This window comes from Agelaius phoeniceus, chromosome 8 (genome assembly GCF_051311805.1).
Source record: "Agelaius phoeniceus isolate bAgePho1 chromosome 8, bAgePho1.hap1, whole genome shotgun sequence".
NCBI lineage: Eukaryota > Metazoa > Chordata > Aves > Passeriformes > Icteridae > Agelaius > Agelaius phoeniceus.
In genome coordinates this window covers 12,004,022-12,029,517 of record NC_135272.1, presented here as the reverse complement: position 1 = coordinate 12,029,517, position 25,496 = coordinate 12,004,022, and the positions used below count along the sequence as shown (strand labels likewise).

The window sequence follows — 25,496 nt, the reverse complement described above, 5'->3', positions numbered from 1 at the left end:
TGTCAGGACAGGATTTCAGTAAGTGAGTGAATCTAAGAGTGGATCTTGAAGGCCATTTGCTAAATGGCTTAGTAAGGTTTCCATGTCACTCTTGGGTTTAGAAGTGAAATGAGTTGGTTTCTATCATACAGTGTATCAGTGCACAGGTGAGGAATGAAATCAGTGTGAATGTGACTGACAACAAAGCCCTTTCTCAGCATGTGCTATAAAACTTGTGCACTATTAATTCTTTTGATGAAAATAATCAGTTTTGAATAACCAGTCATGACCAATCCACGGTCTTCTCTTGCAAGTAAATAAATAAACAGGACTCTCAGAACGTCTCTTGCATTTTGTGTGTGTGTGTGTGTGTGTGTATTTATTATTTATTTATTTATACTTTCATCACCAAAACCTCTGTATGTTGTATTGCAAGGTGTGACGGTACAAGTTTCCAGAAGAAAATTACTTAGTCATTATGGGATAGTCTTGAGGTTACACTTCTTGTCAGTGGTAGGTGATGCTTTAAACCTCTGACTTTCAGAGTGTTGGGCTAAGTTAGGTAGCTGTGCTTTCAGTTCAAGTATTGCTGACCTTTCTGATTAGGTCATGTCTATTGTATGTACCTTAAGTCACACAGCCACAATTTTGGGGGTAGAAAGCAAATTGCAGATGCTGATCTGTTGCAGTTGTCCATGCATATGACTTAATTTTTTTTGTTTTGTAAGGAAAAAGAATGGGAGTTGAGTTGAGTTGAGGCCTTGTCCAAGAATCTTATTCAAAGGATTGACTTTTAGTATAAACTAATTGTATAGGTAGTTTTGATAATCTTTGCTACTGTTTAGGGAAATGGATCCTGTTCTGATAAATTGGTTTTTGTTTTAACCAGAAATTAATTTCCTCTTTTGTTCCCTACAATGTTTATTTGAGAAGTAGTTACATTTGAATGCTTTGCTTTTCTGCTGAGTACAATTACTCAGGAGATGTTAGAGCTTCACAGTGGTGTAAGAATGGCATGTTTCCAGGTGGGTTTGAATGTTTGGGTTATAAATTTTGTAGCAATCTGCCTTTTCTGAAGTTCCTTCAGTGGAAAACAGTTTAAAGATGATCAATTTAAATATTTTGACTTGATTACTGCACTTTGCAGAAATCTGGTGTCTTCTTAGCATCTATTTCAGCATAGTAAGTAAGACAGTTTGTACTTCAGTAATTTTAATCTTACTTTCAGTAAGATAGTTTGTAGTACAGTAATTTATACTTCTATTGCCTATGCAAAATATTACCTTTTTTTTCTTATATTTGACAGAATTATTTTGCTGAGATCCACAGATCTATTGCAGTACACAAATTTGTAAAAATACAAATACATTATAATTTCAAAAGTTATCTATGTGTTATTTTTCTCTTTGTCTTCCAACTCTTTATTCTTGTCCCAAGATTTTAATTAAGGGCAAAGGCTATGCTGTGCCTTTTCAGTGCTCAGGCCTCTGCAGGCAAATCAGTGTGAAAATAAAATGCAAATATTCTTAGTCTAGTGCTTTGTCTCTTCCTGTGTGTATTTAGATACAAAGTGCAAGGTCCAGAATTTTAATTTAGAAGTTGGTGGAGAAATTTGGAGCTGACTAAAATTTGAAAATAATTGGAAAATAATTACTTTTCTTTGTATTTAAGTAAGATATTGGTGTATTTCCCTTTATTGAGAGTTTGAATGCTGCAAGCTGGTATTTTTTTCCTTAGAAGCTTGGAGTTTTTTTAATTAGCTGTTACTGAGAAAAACAAATACTGGATTATATGATTTAGACTGACTAACCTGAAATGCATGTGGCAGGAAATGGATTTTTTTTTCTCATTCTGTAAACCTTTCATTTTATTTTGTTCCACTGGTGTATGCTTTCATAATTTCCTGTTACTTTGAAGAGAACTCTCAAATAACTGGTTGGTGGCAGTGCTGCCTGGCTGCTGAGTTTGGTCTGTGTTCTGTGCATTGCTGGGCTCACTTTGGTGCTTGCTAGTGAAGTGTGGTGTTAGCAGAGAAGGTAAAAAGATTTGCAGCTTTTTTTAAGGCCATTTTCCACCTCCTGCATCTTCCAGATACTACTGAAACCTGGGTAGGTTTTCAGTCCTTCTGCTTGAACTTAAGTGTTTGTGAGCACAGGAGTGCAAAACAGCAGTGGAGTTGAATGAGAAGATTTTGTGTGTGCCAGCAGTTGTTGGTTTTGGAGTTTTTGGAACCTGGGTCAGGCAGTCTGGTGACATTGGTCCCTTCTGTTTCTGTAGACAGTTTGTGTTTGCTCACAGAGGTACACTCACACCATAAGAGGTGTTTTTAAGCCTGCCATACTTGATCCTCATTGTTAAAAATTACTGTTGGCAGTATAAACTCGCAAGAAGTCAGGAACTGATAACTACAGTTATTCTTGGACATAACTGTTAAACAATTCTGAGGAAACAAGTAAGGAATGGAAGTCACCAACTGGTTTTTACATTGTTTTGAAGGTTAAATCTTAGTGTTTATTCCTATTAGATGTGGATAAAAACTGTGAGGGGAAGTGAGTTGATCAAAATGTCCAAGAAAATATTTTTGTCAAGTTTTGAAACAGTAATGTGAAGTTGGAAGTGCTCCATAGTTTTTTGGAGTAATAATTTGCTATTGACCCTTATAGCTCCCCCTTTCTGATTCTTCTTTTCTTTCATCACATAGAGACATCAGTAAGTAAGACTGCACATAAAGGGGTCAGACTGAAGTGGGGTTTAGAATCGAGCTTTTGACAGTAGCCAGAGAAATCAAAGGGTGTAATAAGACAAATTTAAGTGATCCTTAAAATTTAAGTCTCTCCCAGTGTCTCTCTCTGGCCTTTGTGATTCTGTTGTTATTTCTGGCAGTAGTTGAGCTCAAGGGATTCATTGGGGAGTATGGACAGAGTAGGTGAGTTATTGTGTACATTGCCCAGGACATACATGTGAGGTGCCACAGCAATTCTGCATTTGCCAAGTGCATTTGTGCAGTTTATTATCATTGCTTTTGCTGGGGCTGCTGAACACCCCACTGATGACTTTGCACAGAGTTGATTCTGACTCAGATAAAGGGTGGGATGCTGTTGCTCTTCTAGGTCACTCTTCATATTCAGGTTAGTGTAGGGCCGCAGTTTGGGGTGATTGGGAGTGGGCTGGCCCAGCCTCATCCCCAATTGGTTACAGCTGTGAGCAGCCCTGGCAGCAATGAGCCAGGGCCACTGAGCAGCCACCAAAGGGAGCAGAGGGCACACAGGTGCAGTGTGTGAACATGAGGGGATAAAAGGCTGGGCTATAGAACAAGAAAGGCAGCTGCTTGCAGCCCTCTGAGGTGGTGTGGTGGTGCTCTGTGTGGGCTGAAGCTTTCTGACATTGTATGGTGGCACTCTGTGGATCCTGGCCATCCTGACTGCACCATGTGCTGTGACAGGTTTGGATTCCTTGCATTGAACTCGCTTTCCTTATTCCATGGGTTTGTCCCTGGCAGGGCAGCACTGCCCTCTCTGCCTCTGAGGCTGATTGAGGCACTTTGGTAGTTGCAATCTCTTACCTGTGTGTTTGACCTTTCAGTAGCTTGTCCATAACTTAACACTCTGAACTTAAAGGAGACTGGGGCAGGATGCTGAAAGCAAGGTTGTAAAAGAGATAGGTTTATATAGCCACTTCTTAGAGCATGGCCCTTTTGTTTGACCACTTCACCTTTCTGTGATTTTTTTTTTTTTTTTTTTACTTTTAGATTAGCTGCCTGTGACTTTGTTTGTTTCCTTAAGTAAAAGTATTTTGTAGGAGTATTCAGTATGTAAACACAGATAGTAAGTTTTTATGCATTTAATGACCGCCATGCATCATTTATGATGAAACTGATGGTACACTGTGGTAATGTTTGGGAAGCTCTCTGAAACTTTGAGAGAGAGAGACTCTCATCAAGAAGAAAAGGCATATTAAACACAGATTTTTGGCTTCTCATGTCTTCTTTTATGCAATCAAGTGAATATATCAAACTATAAATATGATGGAGCACTTAAAATCCAAACTGCTCTGGATAGCCAGCCTCATCAGATAGGTACTGGATTTGTTCATGACTGTTGGCTAATGTGAGCCAAGAGAATTGCATCAAGAAAATTAATGATTTCTGCTGTGTTTTTGCAAGATTTTTTTGCTGTTATTTATTCCCAGAATGCACATTGCAAACCTCAAGGTAATAATTGTCATAACTTCCAATCCTGCCTTAGAGGAGCAAGGATTTTACTAACCCTGGAGGCAGTCAGTGCAGGGCAGGGAGTCAGGATTTCTGGTGGGTTTCAGTGCTGTGGTGCCACAGGATAAGGCACTTGGTTGGCACAGAAGAGGACTGGCACCTGGGATCTCTGCTGCCTTGTCTCATACTGCTCTTCCATATGGGCTCTTTTGCTCTACATCATGTAATTATTTCTGGACATAGCAGCATGTGAGGAAAATTCCTGGTTGAAATATTCAATTTATTTAATGGGCAGAGGTCATTCCACTGGCTGCATTAAACCCACGCTGTTATTTTTACAGGTAGGGAATAAACCACTGAATAATCTCCTTAAAACAAGGATTGCATCATGCTTATGCTTTCATCTGGAATATAGGTCATTATATTTTTGAGTGGTGATACACTTTGGTGACTTGGCTGGTGATTGGTTTCAATTTGAATGCTGCCTGCAAGCATCATGTAGCAATGACAAAAAAAGCAACTTGGGTTTGCCATCTCCAGCTTAGAAAAATTGCATGCTCTTACTTGCTACTGTATATTTTCCAAAGTTAAAAAACCAATTACCAGCCGCAGAAATTAAAGTGTTAGTTTTCAGTTGATGTCAGGGAAACAGTGTGAAAGTGTTCTGGAGGTGCTTTATCCTTGAGGTAGAATGAGCTTTTGCTTAAATGAGTAAACCTGTTTGCCAGAACCTGATGTATAAAGTGTGGTTTGTTGGTTTATTTTTGTTTTTAATAAATTACACATACAGACTGGTACCATCCCTATAGAGTAGCAGAAGAACACTTACCTGTTGTACTCTTTGCAAGGGAATAACTGTAGAAGAGGAAGGTTTCTCCTAAGTTGCTGAGAATAAAATACATTTCCTTAGGTTGGTTAAACACTAATTGGATAAGCTAACATCAGCTATGCTTTGAAACAACATGAATCAGTCTGTGGCAGGAAGAGGCAGGTGTGTGCTCTGTTCTCCTACTGATGTCTCTCAGGCCTAAGATTTGTCCACACACAGAAGAAAATTTATTTAAATAATTACTCAAAAGAATCCCACTGCCTTTGTTTTGTGTGAGGTGCAGCTTGTCATCCATGACTCCTGCTTGCTCAAATTGTACAAGTAAACAGAAGGAAGCCCCCAGTTTGCTGGGAGGCTGCCTTTGTAGCCAGCAGCTTTCCTGACATGCTTCCACTTACCTGGCATTTCATCTAATGTTCATGGTGCTTCTGCCACCCAATTTGTACATTTTAGGGCTTGAGATCGGTTTTTTCAGTTTGCCTTGCTTGAGTCATGCTCCATATGCCCGCCATTCTTATGGGAATGGATCTTTACCTCTGTGGTTTTAACTTGAAGCTAAATAAAAGCAGTATTTTTTCCCTCAAGCAGCTCCACAGTGTGACTGTGTAATATTTAAGTGGTTCAGTGGGTTGTGTGTTACACAGAGGGTCAAGTCAGGAGAGCTGGTTCTCTCCTTTCCACCAAATGTCTCAGTATTCACACTGAGGTGTGTTTGACAAGTGCTGCTTATAATTTATTTGAGGAGAGGCAGATGTAGTATGTTTTTGAAGGAGAACAGACATTTTCTTGTTTGTGGAGCTCTCTTTTGATTGTGTTTTTCTTGAATTGTTGCTCTTTGGCTATGAGATTGATTTTTGGCTATTGAAGTATAAAAAGATCTGGAAAAACCTCTGTATCTAGGCACCCAGTACAACAATTCCAAACAGTTTGCCATCATGAACAGACTAATTATTTGCTGTTGGTTACATAGTGGGGATTTGCTTTGTCAGAGGAGACAGTGTTGCCAAAATAAGCTAGTGGTTACTTTCTGATTGTGGGGTTTTTTTGCTTTATTTTTTGTGGCTTTGTTTTGATTTTTGGTTTTGGTTTTTTTTAAGTTGAAAAGATTTTTGTTCTTAACAGTGCTTTTCTGGAAATAAGGATTTTTAATCTACATATATGTATGTGTTTAAAATACAGTGATACAGCTCTGTTGCTCATTAAGTTGGTTTTATTCCTGGGAAATCATATCAGTAAGCCAAATAAATGATTGTTTGTTTTTTCCATTATGTTCTTTACATAGTGTTTCACTGCCAGAGATAAGACTGGGAAACATTTTGTGGATAATACAACAGTTTGTAGTATGAGCACCGAGACAGTTTCTCATAAAAAGATTACACAGAGAGAAGTTGGGATGAAAGCTGAAATTGTGGTGCTTTTGTGGTCAGTGAGATTTAAACAAACTGATTTTATGACATCCAGAATTTTCTTCTGCAAATGTCAGTCAGAATAGAGGGTTTTGGAGCAGCTGATGAGTTGTACTGTCTCAATGTAGAGAATCATGGAATTTTATCAGCTTGTTTACTGTTTCAGGGATGAAGCATTGAAAAGGTGAAGCTTTGTGTGTTTGCAGCACTTGTGGCTTTCTGGGGAAGGTGTCCCCATTAAAGGCAGGGAGCCAGGCTAATGCAGAGTTCAGATACATTTCTGTTCTGTGTTTGAGGCACTGTCTATGTCCTGTTCCCTACGGGGTGAGAGAGTCACCACACCACTGCAGTCATCTGGAAATGTGAGTCATGGAGTGATGGCAAGGCTGGTCAGTTTAATGCTCATTTTGCTGTCCTGCACTGTATCCTGTCACTCAAAAAAGGGAATAAATCATGCTTTTTTATGTATATTTCTACTTCAATTAGCAGAAGACCAATTTCTGCATAGCTCTGTTGGACCTTCCCCTTCATAAAGGTCCCAGACATTCTCTTGGGGAACCATAGTTCTGAAAATAGGTATAACTTATTTCCCAGTTTTGGGGGTTTTTTTGCAGTTTGAGATTGTCAGGCAAACTGTATGGCCTTGAAGCCTGTCTTTAATACAGGATGATTTTGTTTCTCTGCTAAAAGAAAGTATTAATTAGCCTGCTCTTGACTGTCTTCTTTCAAGCAGGTAAGAAACTTCCTTTCAAAGCATGTTTCTTGTTGCTTGCTGAAAATAGGTCAACATTTATCTCCCATAATTGCTGGTCAACCTTTATCTCCCTTAATTGCTGCCTTTTCATAGCTCCACATTTTCATTTTCATATTTTCCTTTTCATAGCATCCACATTCTGATTTTTAGGTGCTTATAATACTGAAACAAAAGACTTTTTTACTTTCCACAAACCAACAGGGACCTGGAGGAGTAACTTTGAAATATTTATTGAACACAAACTAGAAGTAAATGCAAAAAAGTCTGATGCCTGCTTCAGAAGACTGATTCATGCAAAAATTATGTTTACTTTTGGAGACCAGTTTGCAGAGGAAGTTTTTGAATCTATCAGGTCTGCAAAGCAGTTTCCTTCAGGAAAGTCAGTGGCTTTCCAGAACCTTAGATTCTTTCTCCTGGGATGATGCGTGTGTGTTGCAGCAGTGCCATGGATGTACATCACTGCCTGGCTGTTTGTGTTCTGCATGTGATGTGTTTTTGCAAGTCTGGGCTCAGTGTGCATGCATGGAAGGGTTATGGAGGGAAGGAATCAGGAGGGTTTCTGTCCTGTGTCCCTGGCTCTGATTCAGTGCTGAGTCCCCCTGGCTGTTCCAGAGTCACTGTTCTTCACCTTTCTTGCTCTTTAATCACTTAGGCTGCTTTACAAAGGCAGCTGTAGTGAGCTTGGGGTGTCTCTCTGGAATGAAGTGGGGAAGCTGCTGGGTTTGAGCCTTCCACAGCTTAGTACTGAACATACGTGAAAGTAAGTTCTGATCACTGGACCCAAAACAGTTCTAGTATGGTTTAATTACCTTTTATCCAGGACTGTGTATAAGCAAAACACTGGGAGCTGATGCACGTCAGAGAGGTTGGCTTGACCAAAACTACATCATAAAGCTCACAGAGAAAAGCAACAGCTTTTTTGCAGTCCTGTTGGCCCTATGACTTAAAATTTGTTTTGGAGCAAGAGCCACACATCATACCACACTTCCACACACACTCTCTCTTAAAACTATGTCTGAATAATTTCTTTGTATTTCAAAAGTTCTTTGGTCCTAAAATCTGTTTGTCAGAAAACCTTTTCTGAAACCCTTATTTAAAAAAAAAAATTAATTCTTTTATCATAGTAAGCTTTCTTTCACTGAATTTAGAAAAAAATTCCTCCTGTGCATTTGTTCCTTATTTTTTTTTACATGTGTGTGATATTATTCACCAAAGGATGGGGGGAGATCCTTCTCTATAGGAAGGAGCATGACTGTTCAAGGTACCTCTTTTGTAGCAATGACTTCCTCACAGTAGCAGTACACACTTCTGAGCGTTTCCTGCTGTGAAGAGAACTTTGACAGCAGAATTTGTTGTCATCTTTTGGAAGATGCTGTTGGAGGAGCTGCTCTGACTCCTGGCTCTGAGGATTTGGGAAGGCACCACCTGACCTGAGGTTGCAATCCTTGGATCACCATTGGCAGAACAGAGTGTATTTTTCATTTGGAACTGAACTCCACCAGTAACTTGAACTAAACTCCAACCAGCAGCTCAAACTAAGGAACTGCCTTGGGGCTGAGGCAGCTCAAGTGCTTTGGATTTATTCTTTCCTGTCCCTGACTGGCAGCTCCTCACTGCTGGTTGCTGCCCTCCCAGAAACTTTAAGCTGGTAAAGCAAATGCTGAACCTCATTCCTCAGGATTCTGAGCCAGCATTCAGCTGTTGAGGTCATTAGGGAGTAAACCTGATGTGATTGTGGGCAGAACAACTTCTATATGTTCTGACTAATGCTGTCAGAAATAAATTCTTACATTCTTAACTTAAAACTTTTCCTCGAAAAGGACAATTAAAAGAAATGAGATGCTTGAGTTTAGTAGTAGGAGTCTGCTCCTAGATTTTGTTCATGTCTAGTATGTCAGCTGTCCTTTTTTTCTTTACATGTGTAGGAAAAGGGAGGTTTGAAGTGAATAATTTGGTGGTGAGTAAAAAAGAGGACTAGATCCAGTGGCACAAGGGAAGTGAGAGTGACCATCCACTGACTGCTGGTGACTGGAAAGTTGAGAGTGCATGTCTCTCTTCTTGTTACTAAAGAAAAAAACTGCTTCAGATGTTTCTCTCTGCCTCAAAAAATATTTATGCATTAATCTTTTAGAAAGATTTTTATTCTTTTTACTGCTTTTCCTCAAAAGCACTTGGCTGAAATATTAGATCATATGTCTTTATAATGAAAAAATAGAAAATTTTTCTCTTTATGTAGCTTACTACTTAAGGTGATGTAAATTTCAATAGTCTTCATGAGAATCACAGCTATACTCTTGAGTAAGGTTTGTGTCAGAGTTTAAATTGTTTTGTTTGAAGAAATGACTTGGTCATGATAGTTCATCTCTGGCATTAAAACCTATTTTTGGTCAAAGACTGATCATAAAATATGATGTATAAAGCTTTTCCTAAGTGCCTGGTCTGCTTGTGTTTAATGCCAAACCGAAGCTGAAGTTTTGTACTGCAGTGGGAGAGGGGAGCACTGGCAATAGGTTGGAATAGTCTGGGATTGATCCAGTTAGTGTAGTTGTGTGTAGAAAAAGGTGTGTGTCTGCACTGGCTGTGGTGCTTTAAGCTGCTTGTGAAGGCAGGCTTGGAGTACACTCTTAAACACATGAAAGGCCTTGTAACTCAATTTCACAGCATGCTCTACACTTTCTTGCACTTGCTTTTATCTGACCTGAATAAGGAGCTCCTCCCAGTCATCTAATGTTTATAGTAGTTACTTTCAGATTAATATTTAGGAAGCAGAAATTCTCTTAATCTCCATTTACCCATTTGGGCCAAGAATAAGTATTTAGTGCATCAGTATGCTTCTGTATTTGCATGATCCTACTTTTCTTTGGCTTTACAAATGGTACGTTTTTCCTCCTTTTATTATTGAAATACTGCTACAGAAAACACTTCATAGTTCACATGGTGCCTGTTGGTTCTTACTTCTTCACAGAAAGAATTGTTGATAATCTGATGTTAGCAATCTGCATTTGACTGATGATAAAGTAAAACCATTTTTCATTGGAGTTTCTGTGTTACTCTCCCATAAGTAAGCTCAAAAATTAAATTTAATTAGACTAGAACACAAAAAACTGTCAAGGTGTGCAGTGGGAGGAAGAGGGGTCTCTGATAGCCTGGACCTGTGCTCCTAATGTGGCTGACAGTCCCCTCTTTTGTTTTTTCCAGTGCTGATGTCACTGCAAAGATAATGATTCTTCAGAGTATACTGTATTTGGGGACCATAACTAAAGGCCTTTCATTGCCTTCAAAGAGTTCTGTAATACCTGACCTTGGCTTTTATATAGAGGATTTACTTTGAAATTAGTATTTTGAGCTAGATTTGCTGTTTATTGCAAACAAGCTCTTCAGCCATGTTTTTACAACACTTGTTAAAAAACGCGTGTAGTTAATGTAGTTTGTGTAACACACTAAAAATCTTGTGTGGTAAAGCTTTGTCTTTCTCTTGTCAAGGAAATCTTTAAAGCAAAGATGCTTTCAAAAAGTTGAAGCAAAACCTAATGCAGCAGTGAGTCCATTATGTGGGCTGGGTGGAACTCAGCTTACATCATTTGTCAGGAAAATATTCCTGCTTGTGCTTGGTCTGGAGCTCTGAAAGGTGCCAGAGGGTGTGAAACTGCTCCTCCAAATGTGTCGCCACTCTGAGTATCCCAGCTGTTGTTTAGAGGCTTTTTTAATAAGGTGATTTCTAATGAGTTTTATGCTGTACAGGTCAGTTATCTAAAGAACTTGAATTCTTTTTTCTGGGGTTCCTACATGTGATACCCTCACTGGGTAGATGGGTAAAGCTGTGGCTTGGTTAGGGAAAGGGCAAAGCTTTTTGAGGAGTTGCATGTAAGTTATGCTAAGCCAAGTCTTTGAAAGGGCAAAAGCATGTTAGCTGTAGGTTCAAAAATCATAGAAAATACTACAGTATTGAAAGTTGTCTAGTTCCTACAATTGCTTGTTTTGGTTTGAAATTGCTAAACTTTCTGTTCCTGCTAACATCCTAAGTAACACCTGTTCAAAATGGTGGAGAACATGCATGCCTTTGTTCTTTCATGGGCTGTTTTTCTGGTTCCCTATAGCTAGACCTAAGTCAGCATTCTTGTCTTGATCACTGGGTGGTTGGAATTGGAAGAGAAGCAAAAGTGGTGCAGTTCTGCTCCTTGGTGCTGCTGGGAAGGGCAGGGTGAAGCTTAACCTCCTCTTGTTCCTGCTTACAGCAGATGTGGCTTGAGCTGTTCCTCCTTGGGCACTTTCCAGCCTCCCAAAGGTGACAGGCACAGATTTTTTTCCCCCTGTGCTGTGACTCACCTGAACTCTGACTCCTGAGCACAATACATCCCAGCACTCAGCCAGAGCAGTGTTGTTCAGGAAACTGGAATGGAGGTAGACCATATGTTGAAGTGCATGCTCTTTATAAAGTCTGAAAATATATTTTCCCTTTTTTGACACAGAAAATATAAAAATAGATAAGGAAAAAAGGCTGAGATTCAGCTCTTAATTCTCTAAGGAATGAGGGAAGACATTCTGAGTCAATGTAGGTCATGCTGGCTTTATTTGGTGGATACCTACAGTAGGTGTCCTCATGCTGGCATGCTTGGAATGTTTCAGCTCTGTATTGTTATATGAACTTGGAATGTATAGACTGAACAGTATTTTGCCCTTTCTCGTTGTTTCTAGATTTGGGGTTTTTTTTCTTGTGCAGAGATAGGAAATTTTGTTCTTGGTTGCCATAATATTTATAGTTTCGTTGTTTATATTTTAGATTTATGTTTATAATACTTATGGTTGTATTTTTAAATGGTGTGGTTAATTTTAACTGTTGCAGAGGGTTTCAGGGAAATAAGGTGAGAAGGATCTGATTGTGATTTAGTATCACTTTTGACTTACTAAACTAAAGCCCCTAACATAAGTGATTGCTAAATAATGTTTTTATGTGGAGAGCAGTTTTTGGGAAATTAGCCTTCAGGTAATCTGTATCTTCACATGACCTTTGTGACACTCTGGGTAAGGAAAATACCTGTAAGAGGGAGAACCAAGGGCACAAATCAGTGAGGTAGAGGAAGCAGACTATGAAGATTAAGAACAGGGAAGTCAAAGCTCTGGGGTGAACCTCTTCCTTTGTTATCTGTATGCATAGATAACAGCCACTGCTGTTAAATCATAGGTATATTAATTCATATACCAATGAAATCAGAGTTTGAGAAATACAGTTGTATAATTTAAGTATTTTATTATTCCATAATATCTTTATATTATACCTATTAACATACTGTGCACAACATCAAAACTATTTTTTTTTTGTCATTATTAGGTTCTGGTGGCAGGAAGAGAATACTGACCTGAGATGGAAGTCAAAACATCATTTAGCAAAGCCAGCAGGATTCCTGAGACTGTATCCACATTAATTAAGGAAGAATTTGTCTTGGTTCATCAGAAATCTGAGGATGCCTCTGGAAATGATGAGAAGCCACAGCTAAAGGTTTGCTCTGATTTTATTTTTAAATGTGTAGCAAGGTTTGTATCAATGGAAAGAGTGCATAATTGGTGTGTGGTTAAGGAGAGTTTTACACTGCAATTTTTGTCCTTGCTGGCTGCCAGTGAAATGAACAGCTTGGATTAAACAACTCTGTCCAAAAGTGGCAGTTCGGATTTTCTTTTAATAAAAGAATAATAATTCTTCTTTGGGAGTTAGCTTTGTTTTATTCTGTGGATCTATACATGAGTAAAGGACTTTCCAAAGAATTAGATTCAGTTTAAAGCTTGATATTCTTTATTGAGGGATCAGAGACTGTTATCTTAAAAGCATGTAATTAATCTGTATAGGAATAGATTACACCATGTCTTGCACTTTAGTTTCTAATTTAGTTTTCCTGCTTAGTGCTACTTTAGGCATGAGTAAGATCTTTTCTAAAAGTTTTCTAGTTTTCTACATATAAATAGCAGAATATTTCAGAACTTGGGTGCACAGCTGATTGGTTAAATACAAATCTCACCATTTGAGCTGTAGTAGCCAATGTACTGGTTTTGCTCTGCTTGGAACAACAGGAATTTATTCCCCCTGAAATGACAGTAAACACCTAGTCTGTCTTTTCTGTACTGTTTGATGGTTATTTACAGCTGATAATTTCTGTCTATATTAGACATTATCTGCTTCTTTAATCTAGAAAGAGGCTGTTGGACTGGAGGCAGAATCCATGATGCAGCATGGTTTTCTTTTGTCTGAAAAGCTGGTACTTGTGAAAGATTCTATTTTTCTTTTAGGCAGTGTATATCTCCAATTTTTTTTTTCATTTCCTTAGGCTTGCACCACTATTGTGTGGGAAAATTGGTGAAGCAACTGAAATGGGCTGGATATGACTGAGAAAGTAAAATTTTCTCTAAGACTAATTATAGCAAAGTGTATTGATCTCTAGTCTGAAATGGAGGTTCTAAATACACAAATCTGTTGTTCTAGGAGAACTCTGTAGTTTTTTGATGGATGGGTTTTTGGATTAGCAATGAGAACATCTGCATTTTATGTAAGGGAATATGACACTGGTTCGTATTTAATTCAATTTTATTGATTATTGGTTTGTTGCCTTGTTCAGCAAAGTTTCTTAACTTTTGTAATCAGTAAGACTATATATTTGAAAACTAATAATGAAAATAAAACTACAAGTACCTTCAAAAAAATCTCATCTCCTTCTGCTTTACAGGTATTTTCAAATGGAGATGAGGAGTTGGAGAAGGCAATGGAAGAGATCCTGCGGGATTCTGAGAAGGACCATGATGTCACTGCACTCCCAGAAGGATTCAGGGATGGCAGTGGCCAGGCAGCTGCAGATGGGTCAGCAGGACAAACAACCCAGCCAGCTTTGCAGCTTGTGTTAGACCCTTCTGCTACAGGTATTGCCTGAGTGCTTTCCCCCTTCATCACACATGGCAGTGTTGTTCTCTATGCAGTTTCAAGTTAACCCCAAAATGAAGATAAAGCTTTCCAGAGCTTCGTTCCAGAATTGTGTTGGAGTATACCTAGAGGCCTCCTCTTATTTTTAGTTGAAGATTATAGATAAGAATAGATTATCATCAGATTGATACCTTGAGCTGCTCTGCTTTGGTCAAAATAATGTTCATTTTTCCTTCAGCCAAGGCTTAGTTGGGACTGAGGATTGTATGAGTTGCTGAGTGGATGATAATTGAGGTGGATCTGCTGCTGCTGCACCTCAAGAAATTTCAGGGCAGTGTTCATGGATAGTGCTACCTGCAAATGAAATAGACCCTGAGCAGACTGCTTGAACTGGCCCTCTCTGATGGTGCCACCAGGTAGCAGTAAGGCTAGCTTAGGATTTGATATTTGCTAGGAGTGATTGTGGTACTTGCCTGGTGTATAAAGTTTTCATGAAAAGGGGAGGACTGAAAGCTTTTAATGTAAACTATATTGTATTGTAGCTTTTTTAGCTACATATTGAAAACACGCAGTATAAAAATACATGCATTCTGTTACATATATTAGGAATACAATGCTGTGGTCATTTTTTTTTGTGCTTTAAACTAGAATTCTTTTTACCTCAACAGCATGCAGGGCACTTCTGTGGTATTCTGTCAATTAATTCCCATAGCATGTGTTGGAAATAAAAGAAATAGTTTATATGAAATGGAAACACCCTTCTCTTAATTACATGTCTGCTGTATTTCTGAGAAACTTACTGTCTTACTGTTTGACATTCTTCCAACAAAACCCAGCCCTGAGCATGAATGAACAAAGAAATACTTGTAGATATGTTTCTCTTGCCCCACTCCAGCCCCAACAGGAATAATTCAGTTTTGCAGCCTTCATGATTCTAAGTGTTATGGCAGTGTCTAGTAATAAGGAATAGAAGTAACAGGGCACAGAAGGGTCCAGTGCTAGGTGATCTTCAAGGTCCATTCCAGCCCCTTAATGTTCTATGGTTCTGTGATTCTGTGACTGCTTACAAAGATTCAGAATGTCTGTGCTGTGTTCCTGTGATGCTAAAGGGAATCAAAATGCAGTTTGTCCCCATGCCACCCTTGGAAACATGAATTAGATTAGAACAGACTTCACAGTAATATTAAGCTGTCAAATGGATTTCTTGCTATTGGAGCTGAACTGTCTGCTCACATGTCCTTCCCTGGAAGATGTAGGAGATTTGGCTGTGGAACTCATTGGAAAGAAAAAATGTGTGGAAATAAAAGCAAATGGCTAAAGAAGTGTTTTCTTCATTTTCAGAAATCTCTGCACCAAGGCCATCTTCTCCCAGTGAACCCCTGGAAGAGGACAGTGTGTTGTTTAACAAACTGACTTATTTGGGTTGTACAAAGGTGTCAGCCCCACGGAATGAACCAGAAGCTCTGCATGCCATGGCAAACATGAAGTCCTCAAGTCAAACTCCTTTACCTGTAACACTCTATGTCCCAAACATTCCAGAAGGCTCTGTAAGGTAACACAAGAGTTTCATTTGTTGCTTAAGCAGACCCATAAGAAGTGGTTTCTCACTCTGTTACTTGCACAGGGGAGTAGAACTGCTTGAATTTGTGCCTGAGGTTCTTGTTGAAGACACTTAATTTTGAGAAATTCCTCTGAAGCAGAAAAATGTGTGCTCAGATTTACCATGCAGTGCATGGCTGGTGGTACCAGCTACCACACAGTGTCAACAAAAGCATCTCTTTCTACCTTAATATCTGTTCAAATATGACAACAAGAGATACTGGAAAGGGAGAGCTGACAATACCTGTGCTCTCCTGACCTCCCTAGTCTGTCAGTGCCTCCAAGGTCCATGAGTTGCAGGAGTCCTTCTGGCCTTGGGTTTGCTGCAGAAGTGTCAGTTTGGACTCTCCCATCTATGTTGCAGAGTTGAGGTGCCAGTCTCTGCTCCCAGCCATTGCTGTGCAGAAGCCAGCTCTGACCCATGTCTGCCTCATGATGCCAGTGCTCACAATCTCTAGAAAATATTTACTTTCCCCATGTGAGAAGGGTCTTCACTAGTGATGAGGGAGTCAAAGATTCTTGACCAGGCTGCACTAAACATGCACCTGTAGCATTTTTGCATCCAGAAGTAAGGAACATCTCAATATCTAAGATGTTTATTTCTAAGCTCTGATATCAAGGTATCTGAAGGATATGATTGGATTTCCTTCCTTGTCTGAGCTGTGTTTCTGTATTGACTATCATCTTGGGGAGGAAGAGAAGGACCTTCAAGAATCTGTATTATTTTCTTCCATTTTGTTCTTTGAACACAATTTGAATTTCATTTGACATCAGAAAATACTGTATTTCTGTACTTCTACAATGGAAACAGTCACCCTTATACAAGATGTAAGGTGTTCCATGCCTATTTTTACTCGGTGTGGCCACTCAGGAGGGTTGTTTTGCAAGTGAAACAGCAGGTTCCTTTGACCTTTAATTTCAGAGGAGATCAGTAAATGTGGCACTGCCTAAGAACCTGCACAGAACTGAAAAGTTGAATGCACATGTGACATAACACATTCCATCAAAGCTTAGGTGATACTAGTGTTGGCTTTGAGGAGTGTGTTCATACCTGGTGTCTGAATGCTTGTCTTGTGAGGTTCCAGTTGTGTCCCACCAAAATTACAGTGTGCTGAATCCTCCCAGGGCCCTTCTTGCCTTTAGATTAGTCCTGTATTTTTATTGTTACAGACTTGGAATTTTAGGGGACTAATTTTTATTGGTCCTTGATGTGAATGTGCATATGGACCAGTAGTGAAAAGATAGAGGAGAACATTTGTTATTCTCTAAAAGTCACTATCCATCAGTCTGTTCTGAAACACCACTCCTGCTTTTAAGTTTCTGAAATATTCTTTGGGTTCTGTGTTTGAGAGTATTTTAAAATTTTGGGTGAAGTCTTAGATCTGTGTTAAATACTCACCTGAATGTGGCAGCGTTTGCTAAGCTGTGGTGGTATTGTTTGCTAAGTCCTGTTGATTCTGAAATCATTTTCATAATGATTTTTTAAACAGCTATTTAGATTCCCTTTTAATGTTGCATTTTCTTTGTATACAAATCACATTTTTAGGGTTTTCTGTGATTTCTGTATTTCTTCTTTTGTGTTTTTCACAAGTAATTGCCATTGTTTACTATCTGATCTAGAGGTACTGTATTTGTCTGTATTATGGCATACAAAAGAAATTAAGTCAGTGTTACAACCAGGAGCATTTACACCTTTAATTTGTAAAGCATAACATTTCTGTTCCTACTACCCATCTCATCTTCTTGAATTTAGCAGTAATTAGAGTTTAGATTCTTATTTATCTAATTACAGAAAAGCCTTTCAGGTAGGCCTGTCTGTTTTACTGACCTGTTCCTTTGATCTTCCCTGTTCCTTTTCTTGCCAGAATAATTAATCAATTGAGCAATTTGGAGATAGCCTCGTTTCCCATCTATAAGGTGTTATTTTGTGTGAGGGGGCAAAATGGGACTTCAGAGAGTGACTGCTTTGCATTTACTGAGAGCAGCTGTGGCACAGAAGAGTTCCAGATCCATGTTTTCTCCTGTGAGATTAAAGAAGCTGTAAGTATTCTGTAGTGTGCTGTGACTGGGAAAAGGACACAAGTGTTTGTATCATTCCCAATGTGGAAATTATATATAGTGCCTTGAAAAATGTGCTAGCACATATGAATGAGTTTTGCAGAATGTGCAACTAGTCATACATGAAACTCATTCATATGTGCTAACACATTTTTCAAGGCACTATAAAATGATGATTTTAAGTTTTTGCTTTTAGTATTTCAAGAAAATTCCAAATTGCACTGTAATGGGAAGATTTAGAAAGCCTCATTTGGGGCTTTTGCTTACCTTATTTAGGTATGTTTCATACTGAAGTTGCAATGTCTGCCTTTGGAATTAAAAGCAACCATGTTATAGTACTCTCCCCTAGATATTTTAGGAAGAACTGTGTGAGAGTCTGGGAGAAAAGGACTTTGTAGGGTAGAAAAAGAAGAAATCTCCTTGGGTTTTGACATCTGCCAGAGCAAGCTGTATGTTGTGTTGTTAAAAACACAACTTGAAAAGTACATTATGCAGGTCTTCTAATGAGCTGCATTCCTAATCTCTAATTTAATTTATATTAACTCACTGAGCATGACATGAGCAGGGAAGTTATCAGGAATGGAAATAGGAGAGGTTGTTACTGAAATGGCTTGGTTATTGAACACGTGATGTTGAGTGCTTTGTGGTACATGAGGCGTGATTTGTGTTCAGTATAGGAGGCAAGTGATTTTTGACCTTCAAAAACATCACAATGCCTCGTTCAAAACACCCTCATTTTTGATCAAAATATTAATGATTTTGCTTTTCTACAGGTCAGCCGAATTTTGTATAGTTTCTCCACAGCATTCAAGCGTTCTTCCAAACAAGCATCTGATCACGTGAAGGACTTTGTTCTTCCCACACCAGACAGTGATGTGTACACTTTCAGTGTCTCCTTAGAAGTCAAAGAAGATGATGGAAAAGGAAATTTTAGGTAATCAGAATGGAAAGGGAAAAGCAGAAGTCTCTTTGGAAAAAGTGCAAGCTACTTTCCACACACACAGCTACTGTGCAACAAAATTCATTTGACCTCTTTTCATGAGCAGAAATGCTGTAAATAGGAAGCTGCTCTTTTGATGATTTTCCAATTTTCTTCTCTGTGTTTTTTCTGTAAAAAGATTAAAATTCAGGATACCTTCTTCAAGTGAATATCTCTTCACTGCATAGTTTCTTTTAGGGATGCTCAATGGATGCCTGTGCAAATGGAGAAGATAGTAAGAAGTATTTTAACAACTTTAATCAAACTGAGTTTCTTGAGTAAATACAGTTTAGTGGTTTCTTTTCATTTTCTAAAATCTAATGAATTTTGAATTAATTTAAAATTAGGAAGCATAAAATCTTTTCTGTATTTAACAATTCATGTTCTATACCTGCTGAAGGATGTTTCTATTCTTTTAGCCCTGTGCCAAAGGATAGAGATAAATTGTACTTCAAGCTTAAACAGGGAATTGAGAAGAAAGTGGTGATCACAGTTCAGCAACTTTCCAACAAAGAACTGGCCATTGAAAGGTAAAAATCTAACAAAAATGATGAAGGTTATATTTTTGAAAGAATGGTATTTAATGTAGTTTTCTCTGACTTGGCAAGAAAAAAATGTACCAATAACACAAAGTATGATTGCACAACAGAATTAATGCCACCAGATGGCAATCTTAGCAAAAGAGTAACAATGGGAGAATGTGTTTGTAGTGAAAAGGAAATTCAGGATAACAGGAGAATCAAGAGAACCTGCCCCCAACCCTCCCAAAATCTTACTGATCTCTTGACTTGGTTTCAAGGTTTTACTTCAGAATGGAAGCTAAAGTTTTACACAAGAAATATACAGTAAAAATTTTTGTCATTGCTTTTATGTTGTAAAATTAGGCTTTTGCTACTTATTGACTTAAAAAAAATTATCTATTTTCAGTGTAATTTTAATTTAAACAGTTTTGCCTTCAGGATTCAGTTAATGAGGCATTTATGAATAGCATTTGATTATTTCTTTTCTCCCCAATGTAAAACTATCTTTCTTAGAAATTAGCTTTTATTTTGGTGGTGTTTAGAATATTCAGTTGGGGATGTTATTTTTATCACCACAAGTTTTGCTGTGTAAAAGTTATTTAATTGAAATGACATACACAGGCTTGTAAGTAATTTGATGTTCTTACTCCTGATAAGATTAAAATTCAGATCTGATGAAAGATGCATGCAGGATACATCAGACTGAGCTTCTGAGCAATTTAATGTGTCTTCAAAAGTACTTCAGAGAGGAAATTACAATGCAAAAAAATATTTCTGGAGAAATTTGGTCCCTGATCTAAAGATTTGAAAAATCTTTTGTTGTGATTTCAGGAGATCAAACTTGGTTGAGAGAGAGTGCTCCCTCCTGGTGTTCAGACAGAGCCTGGTTTGAGTCAGGGTGATGCAGAAAGTTACTCTCATGCATTACTTTGGCCCTTCCTGCTCTTGTGCCCTGTTTGACCTGGGTTTTGCCAGTTTTTATTTGGCTCAAAGCAGCTGAAGAGATGGTGTTCATTTCAGAGTCATGTGTGGCACTACATAGCTTCAGTCCCACCATGGGGGATGTCAGGTCTCAGTTGTTTATAGGATTCAGGAAGAAAATTCTGGTTAATGGTCAGGGGCTGTTGTTAAGAGTGAAATAGCCTTTCATTGTCAGAGATGGAAGGATTGACACTCTTCTCAACACAGTGGTGTTTGCATATAGCTTGCCACCAGTCATACAGGAGAGTGAATCCTGAGTTATGTAGGTATACCTTAGGTTAAAGTGTAGGCTGGTATCCTTAGAACTGCAAAATATTAAAAATATTGGTTGGTTTCTCATTAGTGGTGGAAACTCTTCATGATCCCAGAATACCAGAATGGTTTGGGTTGGAAGGGACCTTAAAGACCACCCTGCTCTGTCATGGGCAGGACACCTTCCACTAGATCAGATTGCTTCCAGCCCTGTCCAGCCTGGCCCTGAACACTTCCAGGGGTGGAGTAACCACAGCTTCTCTGGGCAGCCTGTGGCAGGACCTCACCACCCTTACAGGGGAGAATTTATTCCCAATATCTGATGTAATCCTGTCCTCTGACAGTGTGAGGCCATTCCCTTTTGTCCTGTCATGTTGTTAACTTAATGCTATCAGTTTTATCCATGGGTAGCATTTGTGTTTTTATAAATTAAAATATATGCTGTGAATAACAATTACAGTTCTTTTTTTAAATTTTCCTGCTGGTCTAGAAAGTAATGGAGTATGTGCAGCTGCCCAGAGCTGCTTGGTAGCTACCTTTAAGTGTAGAAATCCAGCAAGTCTGAAGTGAGACTGAGGCCCACAACCTGTGCAGGTCATTTTAAATACTGGATGTGTGGTTGAGCCCCCTCATGTCAGAGGCTGAATGTGCTGACAGCTGTTTCTGTAAAATCCATCTTCTGCAAGTGAGGGTCCTGACCTGGTCTGAACTGATTTTCCTCTTTGAAACAAGAGGGAAGAGAAGCCCTGACTCTTCTTGCAGCAGGATGCTGCTAGGCATCCTAAGTCTGCTTCTGTGAGAGGCAGGGGTTACTTGTTCCTGACTCCCATTCTTTGGGAAACATACTTCCCAAAAATCTTGGCTGTCAGACATCAGAACTTGTGTACATCTGAGTGATGAGCAGCAGGAGCAGCATCTGGAAGCTGTTGTCTTTGAAAGGCACAAATATTTGGCCATCTTCTGCATCTTGGCCTTACATTTCTCTGTAGCAGGAGCTGGTGATCCCCTGCTACTATCAGTTGTAGCTCTCTCAGACCTATTTCTGGCCCAGAAACAAGAAGTAGTAGGTGTGCTGTTGGTTCTGCCCAGCTGAATTAGTCTCTCAGAGAATCTGGTTTGTGTGGCTAAATCCAAATCCTGGATCTGAGCTGCCTTGGGTGCTTTACACAGCACTGCATTATAGATATAGATAAATCCAAATCCTTGTCTACTGGTTTATGTACCACTTAGATTTTTGTGATTCTAGTAGTGAAGGAGTATGAAGAACAGAAAATACTGTTGTGGATGTTAAGTGTAATGAGGTAAAAAATAAAAACCATATACCCCTAATATAATAGGAGAAAGCTAGGTGAGGTAGTGATTTCATATCTTGAGACTTTTCTAGTTTGTAGTGTTACTAAAATTTTAGTTGCTGGTGTTCATATGTCCAAGCAATATTGTTCAGCATATTACTTAATTCTAAAAGTCAATGAGAAAAACCAGTTTGGTTATCAGAGAACCAAACAGAAGAGAAATTCTTCCAGCAAAACTCTCTGAATTACAAACCAAATTTTCCATAGTATTTCAAATAGCAATTACTTTAATTTTTTTTTTCATTTGATATCTAAGGTTTTTCAAAAACCTGTGCAAGACAGCTTGCTGTTTGTTGCCTATACATAATTCTCTTTGGTGTTTTTATTCATAATGGAGTATGTTCAAAGGAGAGAAAGATATGGATGATTTGCAGAGACCTCAAGCCTGAATTTGTGCCTTCAGTAGTCAGGAAGTTTGTGAAAATATGAATGTCTGAGGACATTTTTTGGGTTTTTTTTCCTCTTAAAAATATCAAGAGCATTTTCTTGTAAAATGATTTGACTGGAATTCAAGGCCCTGTATATCTCACAAATTCAGATTTTAAAAAATGAAGAATGAAGTCTTAAAATTGAGCGAATTGTTGTTTCTTGGTTTTGTTTTTAAGGGTCTGTGATGCAATGTGATTGTTTTGCAGCAGTGCTATTATGAAGAATAGAATGAATGAATTTGTATTTTTTCCTATGATTACATGAGAACAATTTTTAAAATGAACTGGGGAGAGAGTGAATTTTTTCCTGCCAGTCTCCATCACTAATGTGTAGGAATTGTTGGTATCTTTGAACTCATTATTATACATGGTCTTTAGGAACAGCTGAGTTTTCACAGGCCAGATGCTAGTTTCTGCCATTTTCATTCTGGAAAATAATTTCATTGTCTTTCCTGTAACATGTGTTGTGTTGTTTCCTGAGTGTTGCCATAACAATAACAAACAATTCTCTGAAAGGTACTCTTAAAATTAGAAGCAGTAGGTGGCTGTCCATTATGTTCAAGCAAACATTCATTCTTGTATTGTGAAAAGCTAATATGTGTCTTTCTTTTATTTTTTTGTTTTGTTTTAAATAAACTCCTCAGGTGCTTTGGGATGTTGCTAAGCCCTGGACGAAATGTGAAGAACAGTGACATGCATTTACTAGACATGGTAATACTTAGCCCTAATAACCTGTTAAATAAGATAAGGTGATTGGAAAAAAAGAAAAAGAAAACCCAGAAAAATGAGCTTTTAATATCTTTTGCTTTGTTTGTTTCTTAAATTCTGAGATATGATATCTACAATCATAAGATGGACAAAACATATCAATTCTTGTCAAAACCTGTGGCACCTGGCTTTTGTTCAATTAGGGAAGCAGAGATTAGGTTGTTACAAATAACTGAGCTTTCTGTATTGTGTGAAGCATGTTCCCTAAAAATTCAGAGCAAATAATTGCTTTCATATTTGGGTGCCAGGGAAGTGCTCTTATTTTTCCAAGGGGCTAAAAACTTTGCCTTCATTTGATTTTAAGTTCTTGCCCAGAGTTTGAAGTATTCCCTTGTCTTCTACAATATTCTGTTTCTTAGAGTTGCTTCTGAGAGAACTGCAAAACAATGTGATCCTTTCTGTAATAATGCCAATTTACTTTCTCTCTGTGGATAATACAGCCATTTTCAAGTTATGAAGTGCTAAAGTGACCTGGTTTGGGGCAAATTTGGGAAGAGTTAAACCCATCAGACCTTTTGTGGTTTTACAGTTGTCCCAGTTTTGCCTAGTTCATTTCTGTGCTCATGCTGCTGGTTCTATTTATCAGTATTTAGTTCACTTGTCAGACTCATTTATTGGCCTGATTGTATTTACCAGCTCTTTTTTCTTCCCTGGTTTTATTTGCTGAAATCAGTTCTGATTTTCCCTTTCTTATTTGATTATAAAACTGAATTAATTAGAATGAGTTTTGGAGTGTTGTTGTTCCTCTAAATCTATACAACACCTTTTTACTGTATTTGAATTCCTGTCTTCACTCCACCTTGAATTCTATTTATGTTCATATTCCAAGTACATTTAACTGCTGGATTTAATGAGTTGTTGGTTTATTTCTCCACTGTAGCACAGAAACAGACATTTGTAATTTCCTTTCAAACTCCTTTCTCTGTATTTAAATCTGGAGAACTCAGTCACTCTTCCATCCCTAACTGAATTGCAGAGAGGGAACATCAATCTCCTTTTGTCTACAGAGGCTACCAAACAGGCCTGTGTGATCCATAGGGACTGTTCCACAAAACTTCAGGAAGCATCTACTTGCCTCATACTAGTAATAGTTCATTCCATTAATTCATGTTCTTTAAGGTTCCTAGAACTGTTTCTCATCCCCATGTCCCTCTCTTTGAGCTCAAATCCTGTCTGATTTCATTTTTAGGAATCCATGGGAAAGAGTTCTGATGGGAAGGCTTATGTCATTACTGGAATGTGGAATCCTAATGCACCCATGTTTCTAGTACTTAATGAGGAAACTCCAAAAGGTAGTGGAACCCAATCTGTGTGTTAGTTTTACCCAGCAGGGGTTTGGTGTGTGCACTTTTCTCTTGGCAATCACAGTGCATGTCTGAGTTTATGAAACATTATGTTCCAGGAGTCCATTGCTAGGAGTTGTTCTGTATAAGCATGCCCAACACAGAGTTGTGAATAACTGTTCACAGAACAGTGTGTGGTGCTGATTTGGAGATGTTACATTAATGTTTGGGGCTGATGTGCCTGCCCCTGGTTATTGGGATTTTGGGTCTAAGCATTTGTAAACTGTTGTACTCAGCAAAGCAGTATGAATAGGAGGCATTGGGGTTCTCCTCCTTCTAGTTGTGAGTTGGTTACAAATTTCATCCTCTGCATCTTGGGGCAGCTGGCAATGATGCATTCAAGTGCATGATTATATAGCAGAGTTTCTTATTGCTGGAACTTACATTCTCTGATGGGATTAAAAAACTTGGAATGTAAGTCTGGAATTTATTTCCTGTCCTGAGGCAGAGCTCAGGTCATTTGCTTAAAGGCATATCCAAGTACCTACAGCCTGTGTCACTGTTCCTGCTGATGGATTTTCACACCACATTATTTCTAGTAGCATGTAACAGAACTCCTTACACTTCACAGTGTAACCTTATCCTCTGCATGCTCCTTATGTTTGATGGGGATTGTGTACTTCACTGGTGTTTTCTTTGCATGATGTCTTGCTCCTGCCTTTAAAACAAGGACATAATATCTTTGTTTTTGAAGTTATCAGATGGTTACTGCACGCTTTCATTCTGTGCAACAGGCATGGAGGGTGTAGAACCAGAAGAGGTTCAATAAAATCATTAAGGGAACAGAAAGGATTTTCAATTTGAACAGCAGTTTATAGATTTGAGCTTTGATTAGTTTTATTCTCATGCTTGTGTTTCAGATAAGCGTGTGTTCATGACTGTGGCTGTGGACATGGTTGTCACTGAGGTGGTGGAGCCAGTCAGGTTCCTGCTGGAGACCGTGGTGCGTGTGTACCCTGCCAACGAACGCTTCTGGTACTTCAGCAGGAAAACCTTCACAGAAACTTTCTATATGAAGCTAAAACAGGTAATGCCTTTGGTTTTTTTAATTTAGAACATTTGTCTTGTGTCACTGACATAATTTGTGAAAAATACCTTTGCCAGGGTTTTTCTCCTGAGAAGCAGAGAGGCCT

At 38.6% G+C, this 25,496-nt stretch overlaps 1 protein-coding gene across 8 annotated transcripts in view; it reads left to right on the top strand.

The window, feature by feature from the left end:
* The window catches only part of RABGAP1L (RAB GTPase activating protein 1 like), a 234,162-nt gene that overhangs the window by 7,839 nt on the left and 200,827 nt on the right, over positions 1 to 25,496 (top strand). For 3 of the 8 annotated variants that reach the window (XM_054638113.2, XM_077182016.1, XM_077182017.1), the window contains 9 exons: positions 12,508 to 12,675; positions 13,892 to 14,081; positions 15,424 to 15,634; positions 17,547 to 17,721; positions 18,513 to 18,673; positions 19,138 to 19,248; positions 22,897 to 22,963; positions 24,210 to 24,312; positions 25,224 to 25,390. In XM_054638113.2, the coding sequence (XP_054494088.2) occupies positions 12,541 to 12,675; positions 13,892 to 14,081; positions 15,424 to 15,634; positions 17,547 to 17,721; positions 18,513 to 18,673; positions 19,138 to 19,248; positions 22,897 to 22,963; positions 24,210 to 24,312; positions 25,224 to 25,390 (1,320 nt within the window). In that variant the 5' untranslated portion in view covers positions 12,508 to 12,540. Of the gene's footprint in view, positions 1 to 7,089; positions 7,158 to 11,413; positions 11,580 to 12,507; positions 12,676 to 13,891; positions 14,082 to 15,423; positions 15,635 to 17,546; positions 17,722 to 18,512; positions 18,674 to 19,137; positions 19,249 to 22,896; positions 22,964 to 24,209; positions 24,313 to 25,223; positions 25,391 to 25,496 lie in introns of all 8 variants that reach the window. The other 5 variants (XM_077182012.1, XM_077182013.1, XM_077182014.1 and 2 more) reach the window with 5 other exon arrangements.